Raw genomic sequence first — 26,542 nt, 5'->3', positions numbered from 1 at the left:
TAGAAGTCTGATATCACTGCTGGAACACAAGTGATACCAGTGCAGTGATGATCTCATTGCAATGAGAAGCTACTATGATAGCTGATCTTCTATTTTATTTGTAGATTTTGACAGGGCTGCAGAGATAAGAAAAAAAATATTTATAGTGAGCAGTTGGTTTTAAATGGTTTGCAATATGAATATGTATACCAATCCCTTTCAAAGGAGACTTCAGATTATCAGTATGTTATGTCTAAGGTATGGTTTAGTTAAACTAATTTCTCTGAATAACCACATAACTTTGAAGGTTGACTTGACATTCGCTTAGTCATTTACGTCTATTTCAGCCTGCAGACCGAGACTCTGGGATCTCTAGATGGGGGTGAAGCACAAGCTGAAAACCTGCGTTCAAGCACACTAAGCCAAATATATTAAACATGAACTGTGACTTAAGGTTTCTTCCAGTGAATTTTACTTTATCAACCAAATTGTGGAATTGGGACAATTTCATCACGTTTCTCAGTTGCCGGATTGTCTTCCATTCCAAGGTAGTCCTTGTTTTCATGTGGCAAAGGGTTTTTTTCCTTCTTGGTTTCCAATATTAATCACATGCTCACAGATTAACATGCCTACTTCTACATCTGGAAACCACTCACAGAGTGCATTCTCAAGGACAACCAGTTTGCTTTCTTTGTCCAGTGCGCTGCGCTAAGCCACTTAACCCGGTCCTCCTCAGGATGACGAGTATTACAGTTATCTCCAAAGTGAAGTAAATACAATCAGCTATGTGCTTCTTTGTCCACAATAGACTGTATTTTTTAAAAGTAATGGAATTATATTGTGGGTCAATTATAGCACAAGCCAGTAGTAATAATGTTAAAGTGGCTATAAACAATGCTTTAATATGATGTGAAGTGAATTACTAACAATATTTACATTTAAATAAAGAGCTTACAAAGCTTTCATCAGCTTCATGTGAGTTTATGAGGTTTAATTATTCATCATCTGCCCATCACACAACTTTGATTCAGTGTATTTTTTGCCACCAAATGGCAACAACACAGATTTGTATGAAATCCAGTGAAACTTCAAACAAACGATTCCTCCAAGGAGAAACAAAAGAGCAAAAAGAAAAAGATAAATGTTCATGTGTGTATTTCACAGTTGCTTTATGTTCAAAATTCCTGAAATCCAAACATTATCAACAGATATCCAAGGAAAAATATGCGTTAATTAACATTGTAATGTCATTGATGTGTTGTCTGAAACTCCTGTAGCACTCTTGGTCATAGTTCTGTGAGTTATATGCCATAATAATTGCTATCTCCTGCTTTAAGTAACATAATAATCTCATGTTTTTAACTACTATAATGGGTACTATTATTCTTATTCTTATTACAATGCCCAAAAAGAAAGCCTCACAGTTAAATGCTATGCTATGCTTATTTCAATAGGCTCATGCAACATCCATGTAATGATGACCTGGATAGTCAGACCACTAACCTCTTCTCCAGCACATCCCATATTCTCAGTGATATTAAAGTCTGGAATCTGTGCTGGCCAATCCATTTGAAGCGTTCTTTCACAATCCTAGCGCTGTCATCTTACAGCCATGCCATAAGGCAAGAAGAAACTCCCAGCGATGGAAAATGTGGTCATTCTGTATATTTAGGAAGTCAGCTGACCTCATTTCTGGGGGCATTTAATCCAGTGGAACTTTATATTCATTTTCATTAATACATACACACCTTTAGTTGAGTCAGTGTTGACTATGTTTCATCATGGTGACATTTATTTTTGTTTGAATGAGGGTGATCAGGTTTAAAATACAAATGATGCAATCCCGCTGTGACTTAATAGACCAACCAGTTCTGGACAGCAATAGAAAATTTACAGTCTCTTTAAAAGGAGCTGCCTCTCTGAGACTGCTGTTTCAGGATTTATGGATATTGTGTGTGTTGTATATGAAAGTATCACTGTCACACCTTTTCTCAATGTCTTTAAATAGTCAGCCTGATTTTCACTGTCCTTTGTGGTTTTGCTGTTTCATTCTAGTTATTTCCCTGGCTAGGTCTTCCTCTCCCTCCTTGCTGGCCCCTTTGCAATGGGTCTCCGGACATGCATCATACCTATTAACTCTTACAGGGTTGGGATGATTTATTTCATCCTTTTACCGGCAGCTATAAGATATGTCTGCCCTGAGCTAAGCCGAGTGGGGTTGGGCTATTCGCACGCACAGTAAACATGAAAGGTAGTGACACACAAACACTGAGTTTGTAGGTTTTTAGTGTTTTTTCCCCCCGACAAGGGCTAGAAAGTAAATAAAAACCCTAAAAAAAATCTCTAACATACTGAGTAGATGAATTAGCCAACCCTCAGTCATATCATCCACCACATGTTAGTCAAAGAAGCGCATCCAGTATGCTGAAAACCTTGGCCTGAGATCTGATTCTGTTCCTTGAATGAGCTCAGACTGTCTGGAAGCCTGAACAGTGTTTCTCTTGCTTAGTTTAGCTTTGAATTCAGTCAGATGAAGTCATGAAGGCTTTGATCAAACCAAATTGAAAAAAATACACAACTAAGATAACAGCAAAGGAAATAAGAAACAGGGTTACGTTTGCACCCTTTTTCTTACGCACTTGAACTTCTGCAGACGTAAACATGCTGTCAGTCTCTTAATTACTCAGCACACACGTATGCATGTGTGCTGTCATTTAAATATAACTGTATACAAAGGCCACTAACTCAGGGAAGTAGGACACAGCGAAACTGGTTTGCATGTGTGCTTTCTGTCCAAATACATTCCCTTGTATGTGGCCCATCCTGTCAAAAGAAAGAAAAAGGACGGTGGATAGAAAGAACAGGAAGAAAGGAGAGAAAAGACTTGCAGAGGGTTGCTCTTCCCTGCCCATGTATCACTTGCTTTCCCAAATTCCATTAAACTCTCAGGAGAGATGAGGGTTAAGATGAGACTGATAAGATTCTGTCTTTTAAAAAAAATTTCAGTCCATATTCAGTGCCTGGATCTTATTTTCAGCCGTGATTTTTCTACTACTACTACTACTGCTAAGAACAATACAGTATCCACATCTGAACCAAAGAGTAAAACAGTGAAATGTGGATTATTAAATATTAGGTCTCTCTCCTCCAAGTCTCTGTTAGTACATGACTTAATAATTGATCAACAAATCGATTTACTTTGCCTTACAGAAACCTGGTTGCAGCCGGATGATTATGTTCGTTTAAATGGATCAGCACTGTTGAGCCAACCATGCCTTTAATGTTAGCTAGTAATGACTTCATGAACTTCTTCACAAATAAAATTTTAATCATTAGAGAAAAAATTACCAATAATCATCCCACAGATGTAATATTATCTACAGCTACTCTTAGTACCATTGATGTTCATTTAGACTCTTTTTTTCCAATTGATCTTTCTCAGTTAACTTCAATAATTGCTTCCTCCAAACCATCAACGTGTCTTTTAGACCCCATTCCTACAAAACTGCTCAAAGAAGTCCTGCCATTAATTAATGCTTCAATCTTAAATATGATCAACCTATCTCTAATAATCGGCTATGTACCACAGGCCTTCAAGCTGGCTGTAGTTAAACCTTTACTCAAAAAGCATCTCTAGACCCAGCAGTCTTAGTTAATTATTGGCCAATCTCCAACCTTCCTTTCATATCAAAAATCCTTGAAAGAGTAGTTGTCAAACAGCTAACAGATCATCTGCAGAGGAATGGTTTATTTGAAGAGTTTCAGTCAGGTTTCAGAGCTCATCACAGCACAGAAACAGCTTTAATTAAGGTTAGAAATGATCTTCTTATGGCCTCTGACAGTGGACTCATCTCTGTGCTTGTCCTGGTAGACCTTAGTGCAGCGTTTGATACTGTCGACCATAATATTCTCTTAGCGCGATTAGAGCACGTTGTAGGTATTACAGGTACTGCACTGCAGTGGTTTATATCATTTCTATCCAATTTGTGCATGTAAATGGAGAGTCCTCTTCACACACTAAGGTCAATTATGGTGTTCCACAGGGTTCAGTGCTAGGACCAATTCTGTTTACGCTATACATGCTTCCCCTAGGCAGCATCATTAGAAGACATTTTCACTGCTATGCTGATGACACCCAGCTCTATCTGTCCATGAAGCCAGATAACACACACCAATTAGTTAAACTGCAGGAATGTCTTAAAGACATAAAGACCTGGATGGCCGCTAACTTTCTGCTTCTTAATTCAGATCAAACTGAGGTTATTGTACTCGGCCCTGAAAAGCTTAGAAATATGGTATCTAACCAGATTCTTACTCTGGATGGCATTACCTTGGCCTCCAGTAACGCTGTGAGGAACCTTGGAGTCATTTTTGACCAGGACATGTCCTTCAACGCACATATTAAACAAATATGTAAGACTGCTTTCTTCCATTTGCGCAACATCTCTAAAATTAGAAATATCCTGTCTCAGAGTGACGCTGAAAAACTAGTTCATGCATTTATTACTTCCAGGCTGGACGACTGCAATTCATTATTATCAGGAAGTCCTAAAAACTCCCTGAAATGCCTTCAGTTAATCCAAAATGCTGCAGCAAGAGTCCTGACAGAGACTAGAAAGAGAGAGCATATTTCTCCTGTTTTGGCTTCCCTTCATTGGCTTCCTGTTAAATCCAGAATTGAATTCAAAATCCTGCTCCTCACATACAAGGTCTTAAATAATCAGGCCCCATCTTATCTTTATGACCTTGTAGTACCATATCACCCTATTAGAGCACTTCGCTCTCGCACTGCAGCCCTACTTGTTGTTCTTAGAGTATTTAACAGTAGAATGGGAGGCAGAGCCTTCAGTTTTCAGGCCCCTCTTCTGTGGAACCAGCTTCCAGTTTGGATTCAGGAGACAGACACTATCTCTACTTTTAAGATTAGGCTTAAAACTTTCCTTTTTGCTAAAGCATATAGTTAGGGCTGGACCAGGTGACCCTGAATCCTCCCTTAGTTATGCTGCAATAGACGTAGGCTGCCGGGGGATTCCCATGATGCATTGAGTTTTTTCTTTTCCAGTCACCTTTCTCACTCACTGTGTGTTAATATACTTCTCTGCATTGAATCATATCTGTTATTAATCTCTGTCTCTCTTCCACAGCATGTCTTTCATCCTCTCTTCCTTGTCTCACCCCAACCGGTCGCAGCAGATGGCCCCGCCCCTCCCTGAGCCTGGTTCTGCTGGAGGTTTCTTCCTGTTAAAAGGGAGTTTTTCCTTCCCACTGTCGTCAAAGTGCTTGCTCATAGGGGGTCATGTGATTGTTGGGTTTTTCTCTGTATCTATTATTGTACGATCTACTGTGCAATATAAAGCGCCTTGAGGTGACTGTTGTTGCGATTTGGCACTATATAAATAAAATTGAATTGAATTGAACTTCTATTCCTATTATTCTTATTATCATTATTATTATTGTTATTGCTTTTTTCTTAGCTTTTCACAGCCCTGCAGCAATAAATGAATCAGTTTGTGTATATTGCTAATTTTGCTGATTTCATCCACGACGACAAACATTAGAGCAGGTTACAGAGAAAATTCCAAAATTATTTGAAGTGCAGTCTTTCAAAGTTGTGTATAACCTGATGTTGTTGTGTTCAGGCAGGTTTTCAGGCCACTCTACCTCCCTGTCACACTGGCTACTGAGGGAGGTGTAAAGCCGAGCCGATCTACCTCTGTGCAAGCCAGTGCGCAGGTTTTCGGAGCCTGTGAACAAGCCGCATGGTGGTGATCTGCTGAAAGCTGACTCCCACACTCCCTCTGCCCCAGCCCCGGCCGCAAGGGGTGACATTCTCTCACACACAATCCAGAGACCGGTCCTCTTTCAGGACTCACACTCGGCCCAGTTACCCCCACCTTTTCATACGGTTGTGCTAGGAGAAGTACTCCAGGGATTAGCCTAGTCAGGTCTTTCAAAGGCCATTAGAGCAAATTACAGGTATCTTCTTACCAGTGCGCTGGGACAGGCCAGGTGAGGGGCGTAGAGGCCAAGCAGGAGTGCAGGGGTCAGCTTGGGACAAAAAGACAAGGCCACCCTGGGCCCCACTCTATCGGAGTGTCTCCTTGGCTCCACAAACTGGTAGACCTGCATCTATGAATGGCTCACTTGATGGGACCTCAGAGACATTGTCTCACGACTGTAACTTTAGCCTTTTTTTTCTTAGTACCCTCTACCCCCACATCTCACTCTCTCCCTGTTGAGTTTCCCATCTTTAAATTGATGTGGGCATGAGTTTGCCCAGATAAATGATCACACAAAATGACTACAAAACGCAAAATCTACATGACTTGAACCACGGTGGGTTAGTTGATACTCACCTTATCTACCGTGGTAGAAAGGATATAACCTGTATGCTGCAAACACAAATTGGTATGTGCATTACAAAAAGACCTGGCATCAGTTGAAATTGAATTTGAATAACATTAACTATTTCCACTTGAAAACTAAATTTAACTTGTAATGGCAACCACACAACCATTAATGTGTGGTCTGTCAATGTATCAGTATGCTGCAGGCGTCGTGAGACTGATTCTGTTGATAAAGTTGTAGAGATGGCCAAAGGGAGTTCCGCATCCTGCCATTTTCTCTAGACTACACACAGACACACACTCTCACCCACACATACATGCCTTTTGGCCTCTTTTGCCGGCCACACTCACATACACATACACACATATGCCTCACCCTATCCCAACCGGTGGATGACAATCTAGTGGAAGAGCTGCGGAAGTGTTTCATTAGCCAATTACCGCTGGTAGATAAAGCCTGCGTTCCCACAGTCCGCAAGGTTGGGGGGTCAAATGTGACCAATTACCCTCCATCCCCTCACAGGACAGATTAGCCTGTCTGATTTATCCCCAGACAGACTGACCCAATACTCCAAAATCACCATCCACATCTGGATACGTTGTGCATGTGTCACGGGAGGCAGCTGTATGTGTGTGCATGTGAACAATTTCACTCCTCATAAACATTGCTTCTACTCTTAATAAAACACTGGGCTCTTCTTTACCACACACTTCCGAGTCATTAGTGTGTCTAGAGGTTCTGTCAGCATGTCATCCATGGTTGTTATATCACTGAACACAAGCTTCCTTGGCCAAGCAAAGCTTTGATTGTATGTAATGGAACTTCAATCAGTTCATTAGGGACCCCCAGGATGCCGAATCAGACCCTACCAAACCCTAAATTTATAAGAGCAGATGGGGAGGCAAGCTATCCAGAAGAGGGTATACTAGAGGACGACTGGGAAGGTTTAGGTTAGTGGGGGTGGAGGCCTGCTGTAGTCAAACTGAGGGATTGGAGAGGTGAAAAAGGTTAACGAAGCCCACAGTGTGCACCACTCCTGTTCGTCTGTGCCTGTGTGGTACCAAGTGGCTGTAATCTCCGACCAGGAGGCATTCTCTTTAATCAGGGAGGGAGACCAGGGAGAGCAAACTGCCTCCAAATCATGCATCACATCCGTAACAAGCGGACGGCAGACTATCAAAGGCTTCACAGATAGTTATGAGCTGATCTGCCAGAGGTTTGTGACTCACAGCTTCTGAATTTTCCTGAACTTTAAGATACCCCAGGAGCGCAGCAGGGATGGCGGGATCCACGTTAAACTGAGGTCATCTACCCTGCTACTTAATAAATAACACTAAGCAGGTGAATTGCATCTGTGTCTTATATGGTTGGTTGTTCAGATTGGATTCAGTGGGTGTAAGCATACTCAGGGAAAGACATTGTTTTTGCTGGTTTCTACCCTCATCTTTAGGATGCTCTGGTGAAAAAAGATATATAAAGATCACTGATAGTGGAACCAACCAAGCAGCTGCAGTCACTTTCAAATAGATTTAACCTTTGAATTTGAGTGAAAAAGTTTCTTCAACAAAATAAATAAAAACCCTGAGCTAAAAATGTGTGTGCAGGCAGGTATGATAAATGCAGCTTAATTGCTTAAACTTATTCAAAAAATGCATGCATTCGATATTAATGCCAGGTTGAAGTCAGTAACAACAAATTTCCCAATTTCAATTCAAAATCTAGGAAATAAATACAATTAGAAGACCTTTTCTGTATATTTCTACATTTTTGAAGCTTAGAAATTAATTAAAGTATAAAAAACAAACATCCTGAAGTTTTTATAGTATTTTTCATTGTGAATGCACAATACTTCATAAAGGGGGAACACTTGGCTACTTATACACATCTGGCCATGAGAAGAACTGTGCACCCTGAATGTGCAACTGAATACAGTAATAATCTCCATCAAGCAAGCCTTCCTAATTTCAAAAATAGCTTCTCAGGATGGACCAGAAACTTGATCATGTTAAAAGAAAAGCAAAGTGGGAGATTAAACAGGTCCACTGAACGCTGGCCAGTGGCCAGTGCATGTTTTTGGTGCTTAACACATACTAACAACAGAAACAAATGTCTTGTCCTCTGCTGCAGCAAGTCTAATAAAATGAGAACAGTACTTACAAAGTTTAAAACCGAGAAACCTTTTTAATCTCAACAATCAATCCAAGATAACGCGAATCGTGATACATCGTTGGCTGGCATGTGTATATGGCAGTACTATATTATCAGTATTATTTTTAAATAACTGTCATTTAAATCCTACATAGTTTTTGCAGTTTTCCAGTCCAGTGCATTTGTTCAGTAGTAGGCTAAAAAATAAAGAAACCTGATTTAGTTTGGAGAGTACTGCCAGTTTTAGGTATGTGCATATGCAATTCAGGTGTGCAGTGAGTTTCCAGTGACTGAGCACCAGGACACAGAATATTCTCTGTGGCCTGAGCTTGCCCCATATTTATATTATTAAAATGAGAAGGGCATACAGGAGGTGACAAAAGGCACAAGAGTGAAATCAGACAACCTGTCAGAGCTGTCACTTGCTCCACTGGCCAAAGGGCCCTGACCTCAATCCTATCCGTTGCAGGGGAGGAAAGGTGGAAATGGATACAGCTGGAGAGAGACGGTGACAGGTAGGAAAGGCCGGCAGTCAAAAAAAGAATAGTGAAAGTATGCTTTTATCGATATGTACAGACTGACATTCATATGTATTGAGTTTCACATGCATATGGATATTTTTGCTCAGCTTTGGACAACTGCAGAACAAAAAAATAAAAAACATTGAGCTCTGAAAATTCAGCCCATTCGTCCCTGTTTTTTAAAAGTAGGTCTAAAATAACAAGGCAAGGAGAACGATGGTGCAAAGATCCAAGAGCTATAGAAAAGCGGTGTGATGCATGATGTTGACTATGCTGTTTCAGCTATAGCACTGCAATGCTTTGTACCACCTTCTGTGTTCTAATGAGGACGTGGCCTTTCAGATGAGAAAAACACCCACGTGCACGCAAGCTCGCACATGTCAGTGTGCATGCAAACACAGAAACATGCATGCGTCTGAACTGAGTACAAGGTAAGGTCTGGTTCATATTAACCATTAGGGAACGGAAACGCACATCTTTTTCAGCTTAGGGTCCACTTCATGCTCCTGCAGTGGCACACGTATAAACACAGGCACATGCGTTGGGAACGTACACGCACATTCAAGGAGCTGACATGATATTCACATCCTGCCCATGTTCATTTAGTGAAATGGCCTCAGAGATAAAAAGCAGGTATGGGTTGTTTGTAATGCAGTTCAGACAAGACTGCATGGTCTCAGGATGTTGGAATGCACAGACTGAACCAGAGTTGCTGTTTTTAGTCTCTCACATTTACATTAATTATCCTGCTACTACTTTCAGGAAACAAACTTAGAACACAATTATTCAGTCCAGCTAGTTGAATCTAATTCAGTTCAATTCAGTTTTATTTGGGCCAAATAACAACAACAACTGCCTCAATATGTGCTGTATTGTAAGTATATTGTAAGCAGAGATGGGCATGTAATCCGATTACTTTTTTCAAGTAACGAGTAAAGTGAGGGATTACTAATGCAAAAACGGTAATTAGATTACCGTTACTTTCCCGTAGGAACGCTGCGTTACTGCGTTACTAAAACCGTGATTTTTTTGCAAGAATGTCTCATGACAGTGACGTAAGCAAGTGCCATGTTCGTGGCAACAGCTGTGTGCAGATCAACAATGGATCATATATCGAGTGTGGGAGAGAGTATGAGGTGCAGCGTTTAAAGCGTGGAAGTACTGACCTTACTTTGAGTTTGATTCCGTAAAAAGTGACAAAAACATTAGCATCCGTTGTGCGTGGGAAGAAAACTTCTTTTTACAGCGAAAAAAACCCTAAACTTCCAAGCAAGCACCTAGTGCGCTATGACGTAATGGGAAACTCACAGAGAAACTGCTGTATCCTTCCACTGACCGCTGCGGGACACCTGCACCAGGGTAAACCTCCGCCTACCGTACTCCTGCTTTACAGGTAAAAATAGAGCAACAGGACCGCTAGTCTGTGACTTTATTTATTTTCTGCTGTGTTTTACTTGCATCTATTTGAAAGAGTGAGTGTAAACACACACAAAAAAATATTTTATGTGCTGGAATGTGCAGAAAATAGGATTAAATGTTAAACTAATTTATTCCAGTCAGAGAATGTTGCATATAATTAAATTTTTGCTTGATGCATAAAGTTAAAAGATTAAAACTGATAAAACAAGTTTTAAAAAGGGACTTTTCCATTTGATTACATTTTGTATGATGGATTATGCAGAAAAAGTAGAATTGGGCTGAAAGATCTATCGCTTTATCACCTATTCAGGTTGTAAATTGTGTTTTTAAAAAGTAACTAAGTAATTAATTACTTTTGAAAATAAGTAATCAGTAAAGTAACGGGATTACTTTTTTGGGGAAGTAATTAGTAATTAGTTACTGATTACTTTTTCAAGTAACTTGACCAACACTGATTGTAAGTATGGTGAAAATAGCCCTAAGGTAACCTCTTTGCCTCAGTTTTTTGAATATATCTTACATATTATTGCATTATTTTGAACCAAATATCGTTAAAATGCAGTAAAACCTTTTTGATTTTATAGATTTTTCTCCTTTAAGGTCCAATCCAGCTGCAAGTTATATTATATGCATTTCTATATTTGGTTCCAAATTTGGTAATCCCCTTAACATTCACCATCCAAAGCCAGTTTTAACAGTGCGATTTTATTTAAATAAGCATTACATTTTTAAGAGTTCTTTGCCTGACTGTAGACTTTTAGTCAGGCATAAAGTTTCTTAACATAATCTTAAATTGCCCAGAAAACATGACACAACATCATGATAAAGAATGTTGACTTATTAATGTTGACTTTCTAATAACTTTTAGCACTGATGTAACTGCGATTAGCCCGTAGTAGACGCAAGGTGTGTGATTGTCATTCTGCAGTCGTACACAAAATCACACACGTTATGACTTAATTGCCTAACAGCATGTCAATATTTTGCCACACAGGCTGATAGGCAGGCTTTGGTTGATCTGTTTATGTTTGTGAGAGAGATTAAAATCTGCACGCGCTAGAGCTTCCACGTGTTCTTGTAACTTATATGGTAGAGAAGCCCCAGATTCACCTGAAAGTCACCTCAGAGAATAGCCTCTGGTTTTATAGCCTCCTATTGCGCTCTCTTATGATAAAACCTTACAGAGAGGCATATGTGCTTTAAGGGTAACAGGTGCATTGCATTCCTAGTGCAATTCTTCCAGTAATTTTAGGTTAAATTCAAACACCTTTAAACTCTTGTAGCTGTAGTCAGTCAGCCATGACTGTATTTAGGGATGCCAAGTTGTTTCTTTTCCCCCCCCATCTACAGCAGGGGTTCTCTTTCAGCTTCTTTATTCCTGGGCCAGTGGTTAAACGCCGTCCAAGACATGATGTCTGGCTCAGTTCAAGCGGCGAGGTGAGAGGCTTTATTGGAAGGGTCAAAATGTCTTGGTCTATCTAAGGTTGAGGCAAGACCGCTTTCCTCTGTCTCAGTGGGCTGATTACGTCAGTGCACGTGTGTGTGCATGTGTACGATTCGAGATGTAAGTGGCAGCTGCTCCTTCATGAATATTTCCTTTGGTGAATGATTTCAAACATGTGGTGCTGCATGAGTAAGGCTAGCTAGTCGTCTGTTCCCAGCTGATTTCATTAATATGTTTTACACCTTCCACAAAAAGCTCTTACTGTAATAAGAGCACTAATGTGCTCACATTGAGGAAAAGGCCATATTTTTCACTCTAAAAATGAAGAGCTTGGCTGTGAACATGTTCAGATTTGCGTTGCTCTACTGGCAATAATTGTTGCTCGTTACACTGATGTTTAAAGCACCTAAATCATAGTGTAGCTTTTGGAAAGCAACAAGTCTCCTTATGCGAAGGGGATGAAAAGTAATGCAAAAACTACTCATCCTCCATGGCCCAATTAATATTTATAGAATAGGTAGTCTTGGTCTACTATGGACCTTAATACTTTTCTGGTAAAACCATTTGGATATTGATGTATTTCTATCTTGCTATCAAGTCATTCTCTGCTTTTTACAAACTTAAGGAGCACGTCTTCAGTCAATGGTGTCAAGGTTCAAGCTGTTGGTTGCTGGAACTGTGAAGTCTTCCCTTTTGTGTTACCTTCACACCCACAGGATGTCCATAGCTGTGCGATGTTATAAAGGACTCGGTTGTCAGTGCCAAAGTCAGACTCTATAAACCTGCTGATGAACCCCGTAAACCCCAGAGAGGAGCTGGAGCCAGACTACTAAAGGTTGTTAGCTACTAATTGCTACATTTCTAGGGCCCATTCAAGACATCAAACCCATGTGGCAGAAACCAGGGATGCTCTGCTAATTAGCCTGACACTGACACTCTTGTCCTCCAATGTTCCCAGGACAGTGATAGTCTGTAAATTTGTATGAAGGATTTTAACATGCCTGTTAAACATAAACGTGTATCTGTGATGTTTTATGTGGGGGTTTTTTGTCTCTTAATAACACAAACCACAATTTAAGTACTGATTTCATTTTTTTTTCTCAGACAAGCTGTGGCCGTGCCTTTACAGTGAAGACTGGGGGGTTAATGCATGATTCGTGGGATTTTACCCTCCTATTGGCATCCAAAATGTCCACGAATCCCTTCTCAGTTGAGACAACCCAGAGGAAACCTTAATGCCTAATGAGCAACGGGAAGCGCTCCAGCACTCTTCTAGCCTTTAATTTCCACCTCAATACTAAGCAGAGCACGCCCCAGCCCTTCTCCTAGCCTCATTAACATGTGTATTCTTCCAATTCAAAACACCAAAGTACTTCCTTCAGCCAGGTGCTTCCCCCTTTGGCCCCTCCAGCCTTGGTGCTGTTGATCCAGTCACACATCCCCGTCTGAGCTATAGCAGAATTAATGGTGAGTCATGGTGAGGTTAAAAAAAAGGCCAGGGTAGAATAACCCTCTTTCCACCTTTAAAATGGCAGACAGCACAGAACAGACATTTTGTAAAATCTGTTGTTTAGTGACATTGTCCCCAAAGTAAAACGTGGGTCGATGATGAACATTGGTATTTTTAAATTGCCTGATGCTTTGTTTTGCCATTGCTTTAAAGCGCTATGCATGCGTAGTCAACTAGGGCTTTAGTATGTCACAAATGAGTAGCAGTATAGCACATGACTATATACAAGTGAGACTTAAACAATTAAAATTTGTGTATGTGAAAATATCTGTGCTAAGACGTGCATGACAATGTAAATAAAAACAAATGTTGTTTCACAAACTACTTCTCTGTAAAATGCAATAAATTGAGTTTTACAGTTAAAAAATAAAGATAAATTTTTTTTTGCTCCTACTCCACATCCTTTTTTGACATTGTCCATCTTAAAAAAACAAAAAAACAAAAATATTGTCTTTGCAATACTGTCCGCCACACTTGTCTTGTCCTTTTATGATTTTAAAATTCAAGTCAGTCTCTCTTTTGTGAGTGACAGTTTCCCCTGTGTATGAAAACTTTTAATAATTTCCACAACATATTTCAGTTGGGTGGAAGGTTTTCACCCCATGGTTTTGCTCCAAGTCAAATACACCCATGAACTTGGAAAACTTTCACATCAAACAGTAACATGTTGCACACCAAGGGAAATTTAGTAAATACATCACACCCCGGCTGCGAGAGCTGAGAGGCTATAGAGGCAAAATTAAGCTAGTCTGGCCACAGTGACTTTTTGCAGTTGTAGCGGTGTCACTTTATGAACTGGCTGATGCTACTGGAGGCCGACCAAGTGTTTGATGATTGTAGCCACACACATTTAGTCCATCTATTTAAAATATGAGGAAAAAATTAAAACATGCAATAAAATATACACAGGGTGGCTTGCCAAAAAAGATTTTGTAAATAGATCACAGACTTGACAATTACAATTACAAGTAGCCTTCATTTGTTAATTAAACTGGACTTTAATAATTACATATGCTGTATTAATACACTAGGCGCCTATAACTATTGTAATTGATCACAAACCAGTTGCCGGGTGTGTCTGCGCAGCTGTTGTGCTTCAGGACAGTCTAATTAGCAGGCTACGATCAGTAGCCCATGACAGGATATGATGTGTACCTGCCTCTGAAGCTTTTGTAAACACTTGGGTGTGTTTTTCCCTCTAGATCATTTTCTGCTTTACCATAGTTCAAAAGAAAAACATGTTGTCACCCTCCCTTCTGGTCTCTCAAAGGACTGCACTTTGACTCTTCGTGCGGCTGTTTCAAGTTATTTTTAGTAACACTTATAATCTTTTTTTATTATATGTGGAACTATAATTGGAGCATGTAGGTTGACAGGATGTACTCAGATCATAGCAAGATAATTTATCTTGATTTGTCTCTAGTTTGATTAACAAATATAGCCGATAATTTACAACTTCCCTGACTGAAAAAAAAAAAAAAAACTTGAGGAAATTTTGTGGATGGAGTCTACTGTTTTTGTTTTAGTGTGATTTTTCTGTGTATTTCCACACTCATACTCACATGAAATAATTCTTTTTGATTTTGATTTTATTTTTTTGGGGGGGGGGGGGCTCATAACTGATATATATTCAGGCTGTTTAGTCTGCTTCTACATAGTCGTACAAAAAGAGAATTAAAACTGTCCTTCAACTACAAGGCTGTTTTAATGACTTGATAATTGACTTTAGGCTCTTTATGTCACACTCATAAGTCGTTCATCATGAATTAAAACTGAAGACTGTAAAATAAAAACAGGTTTATTTGCCACATACGTGTTTTGTATTCTTTATCTCCCTTCAGCCCCGTCCAGCTGTCTCATCCTTTAAATCCTCGAGCCCTTTAAGTTTGCATGTCTCCCACTTGCCCCTTCCCTCAGCTGTTCCATGCCCCTACTCCACTGGGATTGATACAATATTTTCCAGCCTCAATTAGCAGCGAGTCTGTTGACTAATTCCAACTGTTTTTGCACCTGAGAGTTGTGAGCTGGGGCTGGAAAAACTGAGGTTGGTGAGGCGGAGGTGAGGGACGGTGCTTGGGTGTAGCAGGCAAAGCTGTCGGGGCAGCAGAGCTGTGTCGACAAGAGTGTAAGGGCAAACCAGAGGACAGAGTGCGGAGCAGGTGGAGGATGGGGCTAAGACTAGCACTAGGAAACGCTATAGGTTACACAAGTATATTAAAGGCAGAATTAGTACTGGGTCTCTCGGTATTGGTCTCTGTAAGGATCTATGTGTTTTTGCAAGTAGATTCCCACAAGCTACATCATATATATTACACTATTTTTAAATCAGATGGAAAAAATATATCTCAATTTATTAGAAATCTTAAAAAAAGATTACTAATGCATTGTCTTTCATGTCTAGTACCTGATTTACGTCATTTACCATGTATAACTTTCTACTTGTTCTGCCTCCAGTCTATAGCATAGTGAAATTCTCTTGCTCAGGACACTTACAGTTTAATTTCAAGGTCTCTGCAAGAGTAACAGTGCTCTTAAACAGAAAAGGAGATCTCAAAATGGTCTTAAACCAGATCTGTCCCAGTGTGAGTTGCAACCACAGGCTGACCACAAGGTTCATTTTGTTAAATCTAAGGCAAAGCCTACATGACCGCTGGTTTGGCACGGTGCTCGGCTCAGGGTGCAGAACACACCCTCATTCTGTGTGAGTGCCGAAAGAACCGTTCTTTCCACCAAAGGAAATGAGAGGATGATGGCTAAAGTGTATGAGGACATTACATCTAAGGGGACTGTACTTTTTCATTAATGGCTACTACAGCCTCCTAAGAGTAAATGACCCAATTGGCAAAAAGTAAAAAAGCATACATTTCACAATCAATTTTGCTGTTTTAAGACATTTTAAATGTCAATTTCTTCTTTTTGCCAAATGTCTTTCAGTCCTTCGGCATGACTTCTGTCAAACTGTCAAATACAAGCAAAGTTTGGGAGTAGTATTTTGTTATGGTAGCTGACATTTATTACCACTAATGTGAAAGAATAATGTCCCAACTTGGATATGCCCACGGGTCCAAATTTAACACAGTAATAATTCATCTCAATTTGAATTTATACCAGTGTGTGTGGCTTTTAAAGGTTCTGCCAGGTGACTAATCCCGACAGGTTAACAAATGTCATCCAGTCTGCCGCTTGGAGATCACTGAAATGGTGGCAACAGACTGACTGGCTTGTTAGCTGGACGCAGCAGCTGTTCTCCCCCAGTAGCTGTATGGAAAAACTCTGACTCACCCCCTTGTATAAAAAGGCATTAAGAACCAAACACATAAATATTACAGTCAAAGGCAAAAATGTCTCTAAGAGCTGTCCAATAAGTCAGTCAGCCAGTGACTAATGGAGAGGAAGGTCAGATCATGACCAGAATCAGTTCATCTGACCTGGTCAAGTAATGGTGGTTAAGAAACCATCACTGCATGAACAAGGTTTTCTCAAGTGTCCACAAAGCATAGATTGTCCGACAGATTACAAACTGAACGACACAAATCTGTCTGAATATGCCCGTCCAGTTGAGTTTATCTTGTTTAACTTGTCAGACATAATGTGGGTTTCGGGGCAAAGCCACACTGCTAGAGAATTTTACATGAAATTCCTACTTGCATGCACACCCACAGAAAGCCATATAAAATCACAATAAAGCGCTTTGAGTGCTCAGATAGAGTAGAAAAGCGCTATATAAGGACCAGTCCATTTACCATTTACCAACAGAGCAGATGAACTGTGAAGATTACAAATTGGTCTGTGTTGGAAAAAAGTGTTTCAGAAATGTGTTTCAGTATGACTGATGCATTTTCACCACAGTTTTGACAGGTTAATTCCCAGTGAAAGGGAAACTTTTTTTTTTCCAAGACCACTTTGTCTTTCCTCAGTGCCTGCTGTCCCACGAGGGGTCTAAACCATCTCTAGGTTATTCCCTTCCTACCTAGCAACGCTTCCGCCCTGCTCTAAACAACGCAACACAAATTGCTCAGCAGTGATATGACTAAGGGATATCCCCATAAACAGCTGTAAAAGTGAACAGATAAGAAAGTTCAGCCATAAAAATAAATCCGAAAACGTCACAGGGCATCCTCCCTCTGACACAAATTTCAGATATGCAACTTTTTCTCACTTTACTTACTGTCAGCGTAGTTTTTACGTCGAGTGCCGTCCACCTTGCCGGTTTTGTCAATGCAGAGGAAGAACTTGTTGGCAGAGTAAAGTCGCCGAAGTCGGACGTCACCCTCTAAGTGATTATAACTGCGCGTGTGCCTTTCCAGTGTCCATGAACAGTTGATTCCGCTTGCGAGCACCTGAAGGGGTTCATGCCCTACTCGAGGAGGACAGGCCCCCGTGACAGTACCAGCGGTGACCAAGAGCACGGTGAAGCATGCCAGGCAGAGTGAGGCTGCACTAGGCAGGGGGAAATGTGGACCGGCAGAGGCTGCAGTTGTAGCGGTGGTGCTGAGGGCAGCTTCAGGACAGAAATTAACTGCGGACGCCGTCCATCTGCACATGGTGGGTCAGACTCCCAAGGTGCACCTTGTGCAAGCTGTAGGCATGCTGATGATCAGGAGAAGTCCCTGTGGAGGGAGAGAAGGAAGGGAAGCGGCACTTACAGCAAATCCTCTGGATGTCACAGCCAGTCTCCACTTTGAGCTGAAAGCGGGCCTTCCTTCCTACAGAATCAGTTTTGCCAGAGTTCCTCCAGTTGTCATCTTCAGTTGTGTTTTTTTTATTCTTTTTTTCTCCTCCTTTAACAAAGTGTCGCAATTTAACAAATCCAGTTTTTTGAAGTTCCTCCTTGATGCTGCTCCTTGCTTGTTTGTCGTCTCTTCCTTTGACTGAAGTCTTCTTCACTGGTCCATAATTAAAGTCCTGGGCTCTATGAGGATTCACATACGTGTGTTTGAATGAGTGAGTGTAAATGTACAAGTGTGTTTCTGTGCCAGTTTAAGCATGTGTGCGTGCACCTTGCAATGCTCTGCTGTTTCCAGCTGGGTAGGAACAAGTTGCCTGTCTGAATTGCTGACCCGTGGCAGAGAAAGAGTTGACTACTTCTAGTGTGTGTGTGTGTGTGTGTGTGTGTGTGTGTGTGTGTGCGTGTGTGTATGTGATACTGAGAGAGAAAGAGTGAGTGAGAAAGAGAGGGAGTGAGTATGGGAGGTGTTTGTGACAGAGAGAGGCAGCGAGAGTGTGTCTGTGTGTGTCAGAGTCTGCGAGCACAGGGCAGCGAAGCAGTGAGGCAAGCGAAGCCACGCTCTGCTGTGTGCAGTCAGTCAGTCCTCTCTTCTGTGAAGGCAGCGGCTCAGTTGTCCTGCATTTTATCCTGGGCAGGGCCAGGAGAAGGGTGGGGGGATGGGGCCACTGCACTCATTCATAACCATTTCAAACAAATGAGAAGCCTTACATCAAACACCATCCTCATTTTAATCTCTTACAGAAAACTTTGCTCTGTGAGAAATAGGTAGTTTGCCTTTAAACTTGAGGATTTTTTCTGCTTTTTGTGGTTACAGACACCTGGAGAGGTTCAAACTGTCTTTCAAGATGTGAACGGTGAGAGTCAAATCAGCTCGATTGCTGTCCAGTTAAACCTTTTTTGACACTTTCACTCTGCACATGGGGCAAATTAAGGGAGCCTTCCCCCCTTTTTTTAATGGTTGCTGGTTTGAATCATCAAGCAGTCAGAAACACAGAGCAGGTTGTGAGTGTTGGTAGACCTAGTCCAGATGAAGTCTGAGAGTCTTTCTGATCACCTTTGTTAATATTTCAATGGAACGGCGTCTCTGATCTTTACCATTTAATTTGGCAGAGCAGGATGGAAATGAAGAACACCTTTTTTTTGTGAGTTCACCCACTTGTCTGTTTTTAGAGGCTGTGTAATAAGCCTGATTAGATCAAGGTAAACGAGCACAGTCAATGCGTTATTTTATTAAAATTTTTAACAATATAAAGAAAACTAACAAAAACCTCTTGAATAGTTTTGAAATTTATGGAAAATTTTGTCATTTTGGTAAAAAGATTCACTTCCTTTCTTCTTTTCTTTAATCTTTATGGTGAATATAACATAGAGCCAGCAGCCAGGAACAACTAATGCGATTCAAAAGTATGCGTAAGAGCGTAGAACACAAGATGAAAAAAATTACCAATTAGCTTTGCCACTCATCTCCTTTTCTTTATTTGGGTCCTCGTTTCAATTAGCACCCTGACCTGAGGCCACACTTGTCCAGTGCTGGAGGTGTTTCCGAGGGCTTCACGTTCACAAGTGGGACAGTCACTTCACACTCTGTGGGCTTTTTGACTGCCGCTAGAGACTTGAGCCCTTTTTGTATGGCCACAGTTTGCCCCAGCTTTCAGGGTTTCATATTAGGTCATAGTACCTGGTACTGACCAGGTACTAAAATAGTAAACCGACATTTTTGAAACCCAGTAATGAGGGAAATGTCTACAAAAAACAATGTTGTGGTCCCCGAGTCTGACAAGAAGCCACAGACCGAGCAGCAGGTATATCATTGCCTGGATGTCCACCTTTGTTGTAGCGTTCTGTCACATACTAATTACGCTCAACTTTTAATCCCAGATCGCTCAAACCATTCCTATACATGCCATTGTGATCTTGAACTTGGTGCCTGCCAGCCTCCATGTAAAGACTAGTTTCAGCATAAATCTAAAAACGTTGCTTCCATTTCTCTTCAGCTTATCAGAATTTAAAGGAGCTTTAAACGAGCTTATCAGCATCACTTAAAATAGTAAGAGGAACATGCAGACGAAGAGAAGCATCTCTCCATCTATTTTTGTCCGCTTATCCAATTCAGGGTCGTGATTGGGCTAGAGCCTATCCCAGCTGCCATATGGAGAGAGCCAGGGTACATCCTGAAGAGGTCTATCACAAGGCTAAAACCAGTCACTCTCCCATTCACACCTACAGACAATTTAGAAACACCAGCCAACCTAACATTCTGTCTTTGCCCGGTCGGAAGAAGGTCTTTGTTATGAAATTGACGTAAGGTCTTTGCTTCATCATGAACAAAAGCCCCCTTTTTTTTCCCTTTGCTGAATTCCCTCTGCTTACTATTCTTGGACAAAGGAAGCTCCCAGGTTGCTGCACATGTTATTTACTCTAAGCTCTTCATTGGCCTCAACATGTACTTTTACAATATTTCACTAATGATGCTCAAAACAACGTCAGACACTCCCAAAATGTGCAATACAATTTTTTTTAAAGTATTTTAGTCAAGAAGAGAAGCCCACTTAAAGTAAAGAATAATTAAATACAAATAATTATGTTTGTGTCACTGCCAAAACACAACAATACAAAGACATAAAGCCATGGACAGCAAAATGGGCAAAAAGAGTCCCAAGGAAGTCCCAGTTGTCCTTCCTATTCTGAAATTTCCTGTAATTAAAATCATACAATCATTCCAATGTAGAGCAGAACTTGTCAAAAATCTGAGCGCCTCCTGAGGTCAACAACAAAGCTCAGTCATCATGTGAAAATCAGATGTGGCAGCAGATTGCTTTGTGGCGTCTTAGAAGTACATTTTTGGAGTCTGAGCTCAGTGCCAGAGCACACACACAAGCATAACGTGTCTCTTTGTTTTAATATCTTAGCATGCAATGTCTTGATGTTTTATAGTGTGAATGTTTGATGTCAAAAACTACAGCAATTTGTGATTCACAATTATAACAGATAAGAATTGATTAAATTTCCATTTAAGCTAGTTTTGTTCAGAGTCTAGTTTATGTTTTCAATTTGTAATCCAGTCAGCATGTAGGGATGCATAATTTCTAATTTTATAGAGCAGAAACGAGCACAAGTGGAGCTTTGAAAAAATGCGGGACTGGTGCTAATGGCTTTTTGAGGCTATAGTAGTAGTTCTTAGACCTTTGCTCTAAGCATCATTGCACGAGCATGCTATCATTTCCAAATACAGACCCTGCATAAAGGAATACCATTAATTAGACATTTAAGAAGCAGTGGAAAAAATTACAATTTTAATGATGGCAGTAGCAGAAAGGTTAAAGAATTGATCTCAATTCATACTAATGTGTGTGGGCAAGAATATCTGAGCAGAATATGATGGCAATCCATCCGGTAGTGGTTGAGAACACCACAAATGCCATGCCTGGAAAGGGGAAATATCAGGTGACTGAGAAAGTCAGTGAGATGTGCCCCCTGGGGACCATGTATCTCTGCACAAAATGTCAACGTATTCCATCTAATAGTGCTTGAGGTTGTTGTTTTTTTTGTTTTGTTTTTTCAAAAAAACATGGTAGAAAGACCAACCGTAAGACTAGCAATGTCATCCAAAGAGTAATGGCTAAAAAGATCCTGGATTAGTTTCCCCCTTAACGGAGTTGAGCCATGCAGCGTGGGTGTGCCATGAACTGAAAACAGTGAGAGCCGGCACCCATGGAGGATGTTCCCAAGTAGAGGAACCTAATCTCTCCCAGCAGGGATCCAAGCGGCTCTGTAAGTGTATGAATAGAGATAATATCTCTATAATGAGGCCTGTTTTGTACCATCAAAGTCTTCAAAAGGGTCTGAAATATGACCCCCTTCCTAGAACTGACAAACCCTCAGTAATAGCTCCCTATTATTAATTGTTTTGCCTTCCTGCTAAATCCTTGTCTCGCTCTTTCTCCTGTAGCTACTTACCCTTGAAATAGTGCTTTTAAGCAGCCTCACATTGTGCTAGTTTAAAACTTTGGTGTGTTTGTTATCGTTGTTTTAGATAAGAATCGTCACAGATAAAATACCTTGCTTCCTCTTATTCCAAAGCATAAAATATTAAAACACTCACCTAAGGAAGTTGTATCATACATGTCACTCAGTGGCAGTAATTGCTTATCATTTCAGAGCGTCCAAGAGTTGTTGTTCTAGAGCTAGCACAGGTGTGCTCGCTATCTGTGAGATGTAGCTGGCTGACAAATGTACGGATGCTGTCCACTGAGGACATTTGCATGTCCTGCTTCGTGACTACTGTCTATTGTCAGCAATGTTAAGATAACTGGATTGTATATCTGATGGTGTCAAAAGTTCTGAGAGATGCAGACTCACAGTTCTTCACAAGTTGTTGTTAGGAATGATTAAACCTCTGTAGACAGATAATCTGATCTATCAGAGGCATATAAAAAAAGACACAGATGAAATAAAATCTTGATATGGAGATTGGCCCAACACCATGGTTCTCCTAAATTATTCCAAAAAGATAAACATGTAAATGCGTGGCACGAAACGTGACAGGACATTTTAACGTCTTCACATCTCAGTCGATCTTAAGATGGACGAGTGTGGAAAATCTGTAAGAGTAGTGTGAGTACATCAGTCCATTAAAAGCCCTTAAATAAGACCACAAGATTCTTCTGAGGTCAGTCTCCCTGTAATGGACATTAATGGATATGGGATGAGCAGTTTTTGTAATGTATGGTCTTGGAGTAGAATATATATTTTAAAAAATGAATTCCGAGGTTCATGTATGGAAGTTCTATAGAGAAGCTGGGTGAAGAAGCCTGCTTTCCACACACAAGCTACCACATTTTTACAATGTAAGTGATGTAGAGTGCACACCAAGGAGAGGTTAACAAGCACACACAAAAACATGCCAAAGGCATTTAGCAATACACACATCTCTCCATCAAGTTTCCCTAACCAGGTGAAGCAGTTTCAAAAACCGCCGTCTTCAATGTGTTAAACAAATAGGGAGCCCCTACAAAGGTGTGCAAAAGAATCCACATGATCAAAGTGTATGAGAATGGCAGCCTTGTCCTGGCCTGGCCATTATCAGGCCCCATGAATGCCTGTCTTCTCCTCTTTTGTCGGTCGGGGCATTGACAGTCACTCACCCGGCAATGACTGTCACACCAGTGCAAAGAGCCAGCCGCCGACAGGGGCCAAACCACATCAAACGAGGCTGTCAAGGGGCCCTGCTCGTGAACCGTTGCAACAAACACCTCCTGATCCTCACCTACAGCTCAGTAGCAGACACCCACCGCTGTGCTCTCAGCCGCTGCCTCCACTGAGAAAAGATGTACTGCCCGGACCTCATTTCCCTCTTTGGCCCCCCTCCCTTCTCTCTTTCTCTCTGTCAAGTAGTGCTTGTGTTAACCTGCAGCCTGCCGAGACACAAAGAGCTGCTAAAGTGTTTAAGAATGCTTTATGGACGCATGACAAGGGGAGGCTGACACTGCTGGGGGTCAGAAAGTATACAGGATGTGAATGAAATAAATTCAGTTTTACTTTCAATTTGAAGTTGTGTCACACTTAATTTAAAATATATGAAAGTTGAACTTCAAAAGCTGTCTAGAAAAAGAAGACAATAATTTCCAACAGGCCATAACGAGTACTCTGGGCTTAGACAGCAGGAGAGCATGTTACGTGTTTCACTACGAGCCTCAGATTACTTCACTGGCAATAAAGGTAAGATAGAATGCAATATTTCCTGGAAGTTTAGATCAAGTAACTGCCAGAATAACTGCAGGAGTGTAAATACTGTACTACTGTACTTTAAAAGTCATACTCACCTGACTGAATTTGATGGCATTCAGTGTAGAAGCTTTAAGTTCCTTAAAGAGAACGTTAAACCAAATGTGCATTTTAATTAACATTTACACAATAAAAGATCTTGTGCAAATTTGTTACATTACCCGCTTAATATTCAGTATTTAGATCTGCACACAGATGACTGATACTACAATAATGAAAATCCAAGAAATCCAAGCAGATTTTAGTATATATAACTAGTACATAGAGAATTCGGCCACATTACTGCTTATTACTCAATAATCGTGTAAGACAGTCATTTTCACCTTTGCCACCAATTTGACTTCAGGCCCCATCTTGAATGGCTGTGGTGAGACTGCCACCTACAGGCCAAACGTAATTCATCTTTTAGTACACCACACTGTGCAGCAGATAAATATTTCACCGATGCTGCTGAAAACACAGAAAATTAAGTAGTTAAAAATTTTTAGTGTCATATAAATGACATTTTTTAAACATTTTCTCTGATGGTAAAACTTACATAACCAAATTAGTGAAAATCGAACGAAAATTTTGGACTCTCTTAAAATTTCTCAGCAAAAGTCATAGACCTTCCTCAAATGTGTGTTAGTGTAACAGAACCACTACAAAGGCAGGTTTTTGGGAGTTGGAATTCCTATATTTCTGAAGGTCTTTTGCAAAACACTGCTGCTGTTCATGCAAGCCGACATACTGTATTTCTGGGATTTCCACATTAACACACACAGAGGTAGCACCATCCCATTGAAGTGGCAGATGTCGGTATCTCTCCCAACACACATCTGGTAGTGGTTGTGAGGTTCTCGGGAAGTACCGAAGTGTCCTCCCGGAGCAACATGTGTTTGAGAGGAGGAGGATGGTCAGTCAGCTAGATGCTGGGATCTTGACTTGCTTTAGATTATGGACAACTGCAGCCAAAAGCTTTTAAGATATTTCTTGTTCAATAGCGAACAGTCTCTCTTATATACAAGCCAGTGGTTTGAGATGCACAGTCCAAAAGTAAAGTTCTACGGCCTGACCTTGCTGCTATCTTGTACATGTATACCAACATGCCAGAAAAGTCACTCCTTTATGTTGACTGTAGGCAGTGTACATTTATCTTTGTATGGGCCTCTTTGCTCCACTGTTTGACAGTCAAAAGAGTCATGATATCAGAACTCAACCGGCTAGCACTATGAAAAGTCCATCTATTAATCGTTAAACAGAAAGAAAAAAGTATAAATTTGAATAAAATTTTAAAATTCTAAAATATTCAAGGGAGAAATAAATGAATACACATCACTTGGGAAGAAGTTGTTGTTGTCTAATTAGTGTTGGTCATTCAAATACGTTAAACAACAACGCTTAACTCGATTAGTCTGCACTCGACTCATCGAGCCTTTAACATCGAATATCGCTCCTTGCGATTAGCTTGGTCTCATTTAAGATGGCTGCCTAGTGTTCTGAAGTAACGCGGTTATTACATGTCAACATGTCTCTTCTTAGAGTTTGTGCCTTTGCCAAACTTCTGAGTCGTCGGAGCGTAATTGAAAAATGCGCTGTCCGCGTGTCTTTTGCGGACTGCTGTCAGCTGTGTGCGTCGGTGAGAGGTGGCACAGTTAGATGGATATCAGGTGAGAAAACAACAGTGTAACTGCAATGTGAGGGGCACATTTGGCGACTTTCTTTTGGGACTCTTTGTTGTATATCATTGCCTTTGTATGCTGACTGAACGCAGGGATTCCCTGTCGGATTTCGTGTTAGTAATTCAGATACTGCTGGTGATGCGTGGGCTCAGTCGGAAGCTTGGCGGTGCTTTGCTCTCCTCGTCCTTGAGGAAAACGTTGAACCTACTCCTCTGTGCAGTAATGGTAAAACTAAAGTAAACTAAATTTTAAGGTTTCACATATCAGGATATAATTATAAAGCATTTGATCCGTACCAGGTTTTAAAATGAGGTAAATGAAAGTTGAAATGAGGCGCAACACATGACACACCACACGTGTCATTATTTATTTAACAGAAATCGAGCCAAAAGCAGCTTGTAGAACCTCTATTAGCAGCAGTAACTTGAAGCAATGTTTTTTATCCGACTTTATCAGCCTGTCACATCGTTGTAGAAGAATACTGCCCCCCTGTTCTTTGCAGCATTGCTTCAGTTCATTTGTGCTTTAAGATTTAGCATGCCATCTGAACAATCTAGGGTCTGAGATAGAGCTCTTTGGGTTTGTTTTTTTTTGTAATTTCTCTGAGAATTGCAGAGAGTGGAGTAGGATCAGTTCCTTTTAAGATCATTGCTGATTTCTCTCCTCATTGTCTTGGTGTCAGCACACACCTGACAGCCAAAACCTCTGTTTTCATAGAGGTGCTCACACTTGCTCATGATCAGTTAATAAGATGCATTTAATTAATAGCAGGTGGCTGCTAGTTACCTTTTTAAATCCAATGGAAGCAAAGGTGTACGTAGATTTTCAACACACTGCTTCTGCATCTTGGCTTAGTTTCTGATAAATAAATAATGACACAGCATTTGTGGCATTTGTTGTTGTTCATATGAGATTGTGTGTGCCTAATTGTAAGAGCTGGTAAGTGTCAGATGATTATTTATTACATCCTGATATGTAAAACATAGAACTGAAAAAGCA

At 40.6% G+C, this 26,542-nt stretch overlaps 2 protein-coding genes across 2 annotated transcripts in view; one reads left to right on the top strand and one right to left on the bottom strand.

The window, feature by feature from the left end:
* The window catches only part of fgf22 (fibroblast growth factor 22), a 29,458-nt gene extending 10,785 nt beyond the window's left edge, over positions 1-18,673 (bottom strand). The window contains exon 1 of the mRNA XM_080877218.1: positions 17,538-18,673. Within this exon, the coding sequence (XP_080733344.1) occupies positions 17,538-17,913 (376 nt within the window). The 5' untranslated portion in view covers positions 17,914-18,673. The remainder of the gene's footprint in view (positions 1-17,537) is intronic.
* Positions 18,674-25,340: 6,667 nt separating this feature from the next.
* Positions 25,341-26,542, top strand: part of polrmt (polymerase (RNA) mitochondrial (DNA directed)) — a 53,558-nt gene continuing 52,356 nt past the window's right edge. The window contains exon 1 of the mRNA XM_080878404.1: positions 25,341-25,531. Within this exon, the coding sequence (XP_080734530.1) occupies positions 25,390-25,531 (142 nt within the window). The 5' untranslated portion in view covers positions 25,341-25,389. The remainder of the gene's footprint in view (positions 25,532-26,542) is intronic.

Source organism: Rhamphochromis sp. 'chilingali', assembly GCF_963969265.1.
Source record: "Rhamphochromis sp. 'chilingali' genome assembly, chromosome: 3".
NCBI lineage: Eukaryota > Metazoa > Chordata > Actinopteri > Cichliformes > Cichlidae > Rhamphochromis > Rhamphochromis sp. 'chilingali'.
This window is presented reverse-complemented; position numbering and strand designations above follow the sequence as displayed.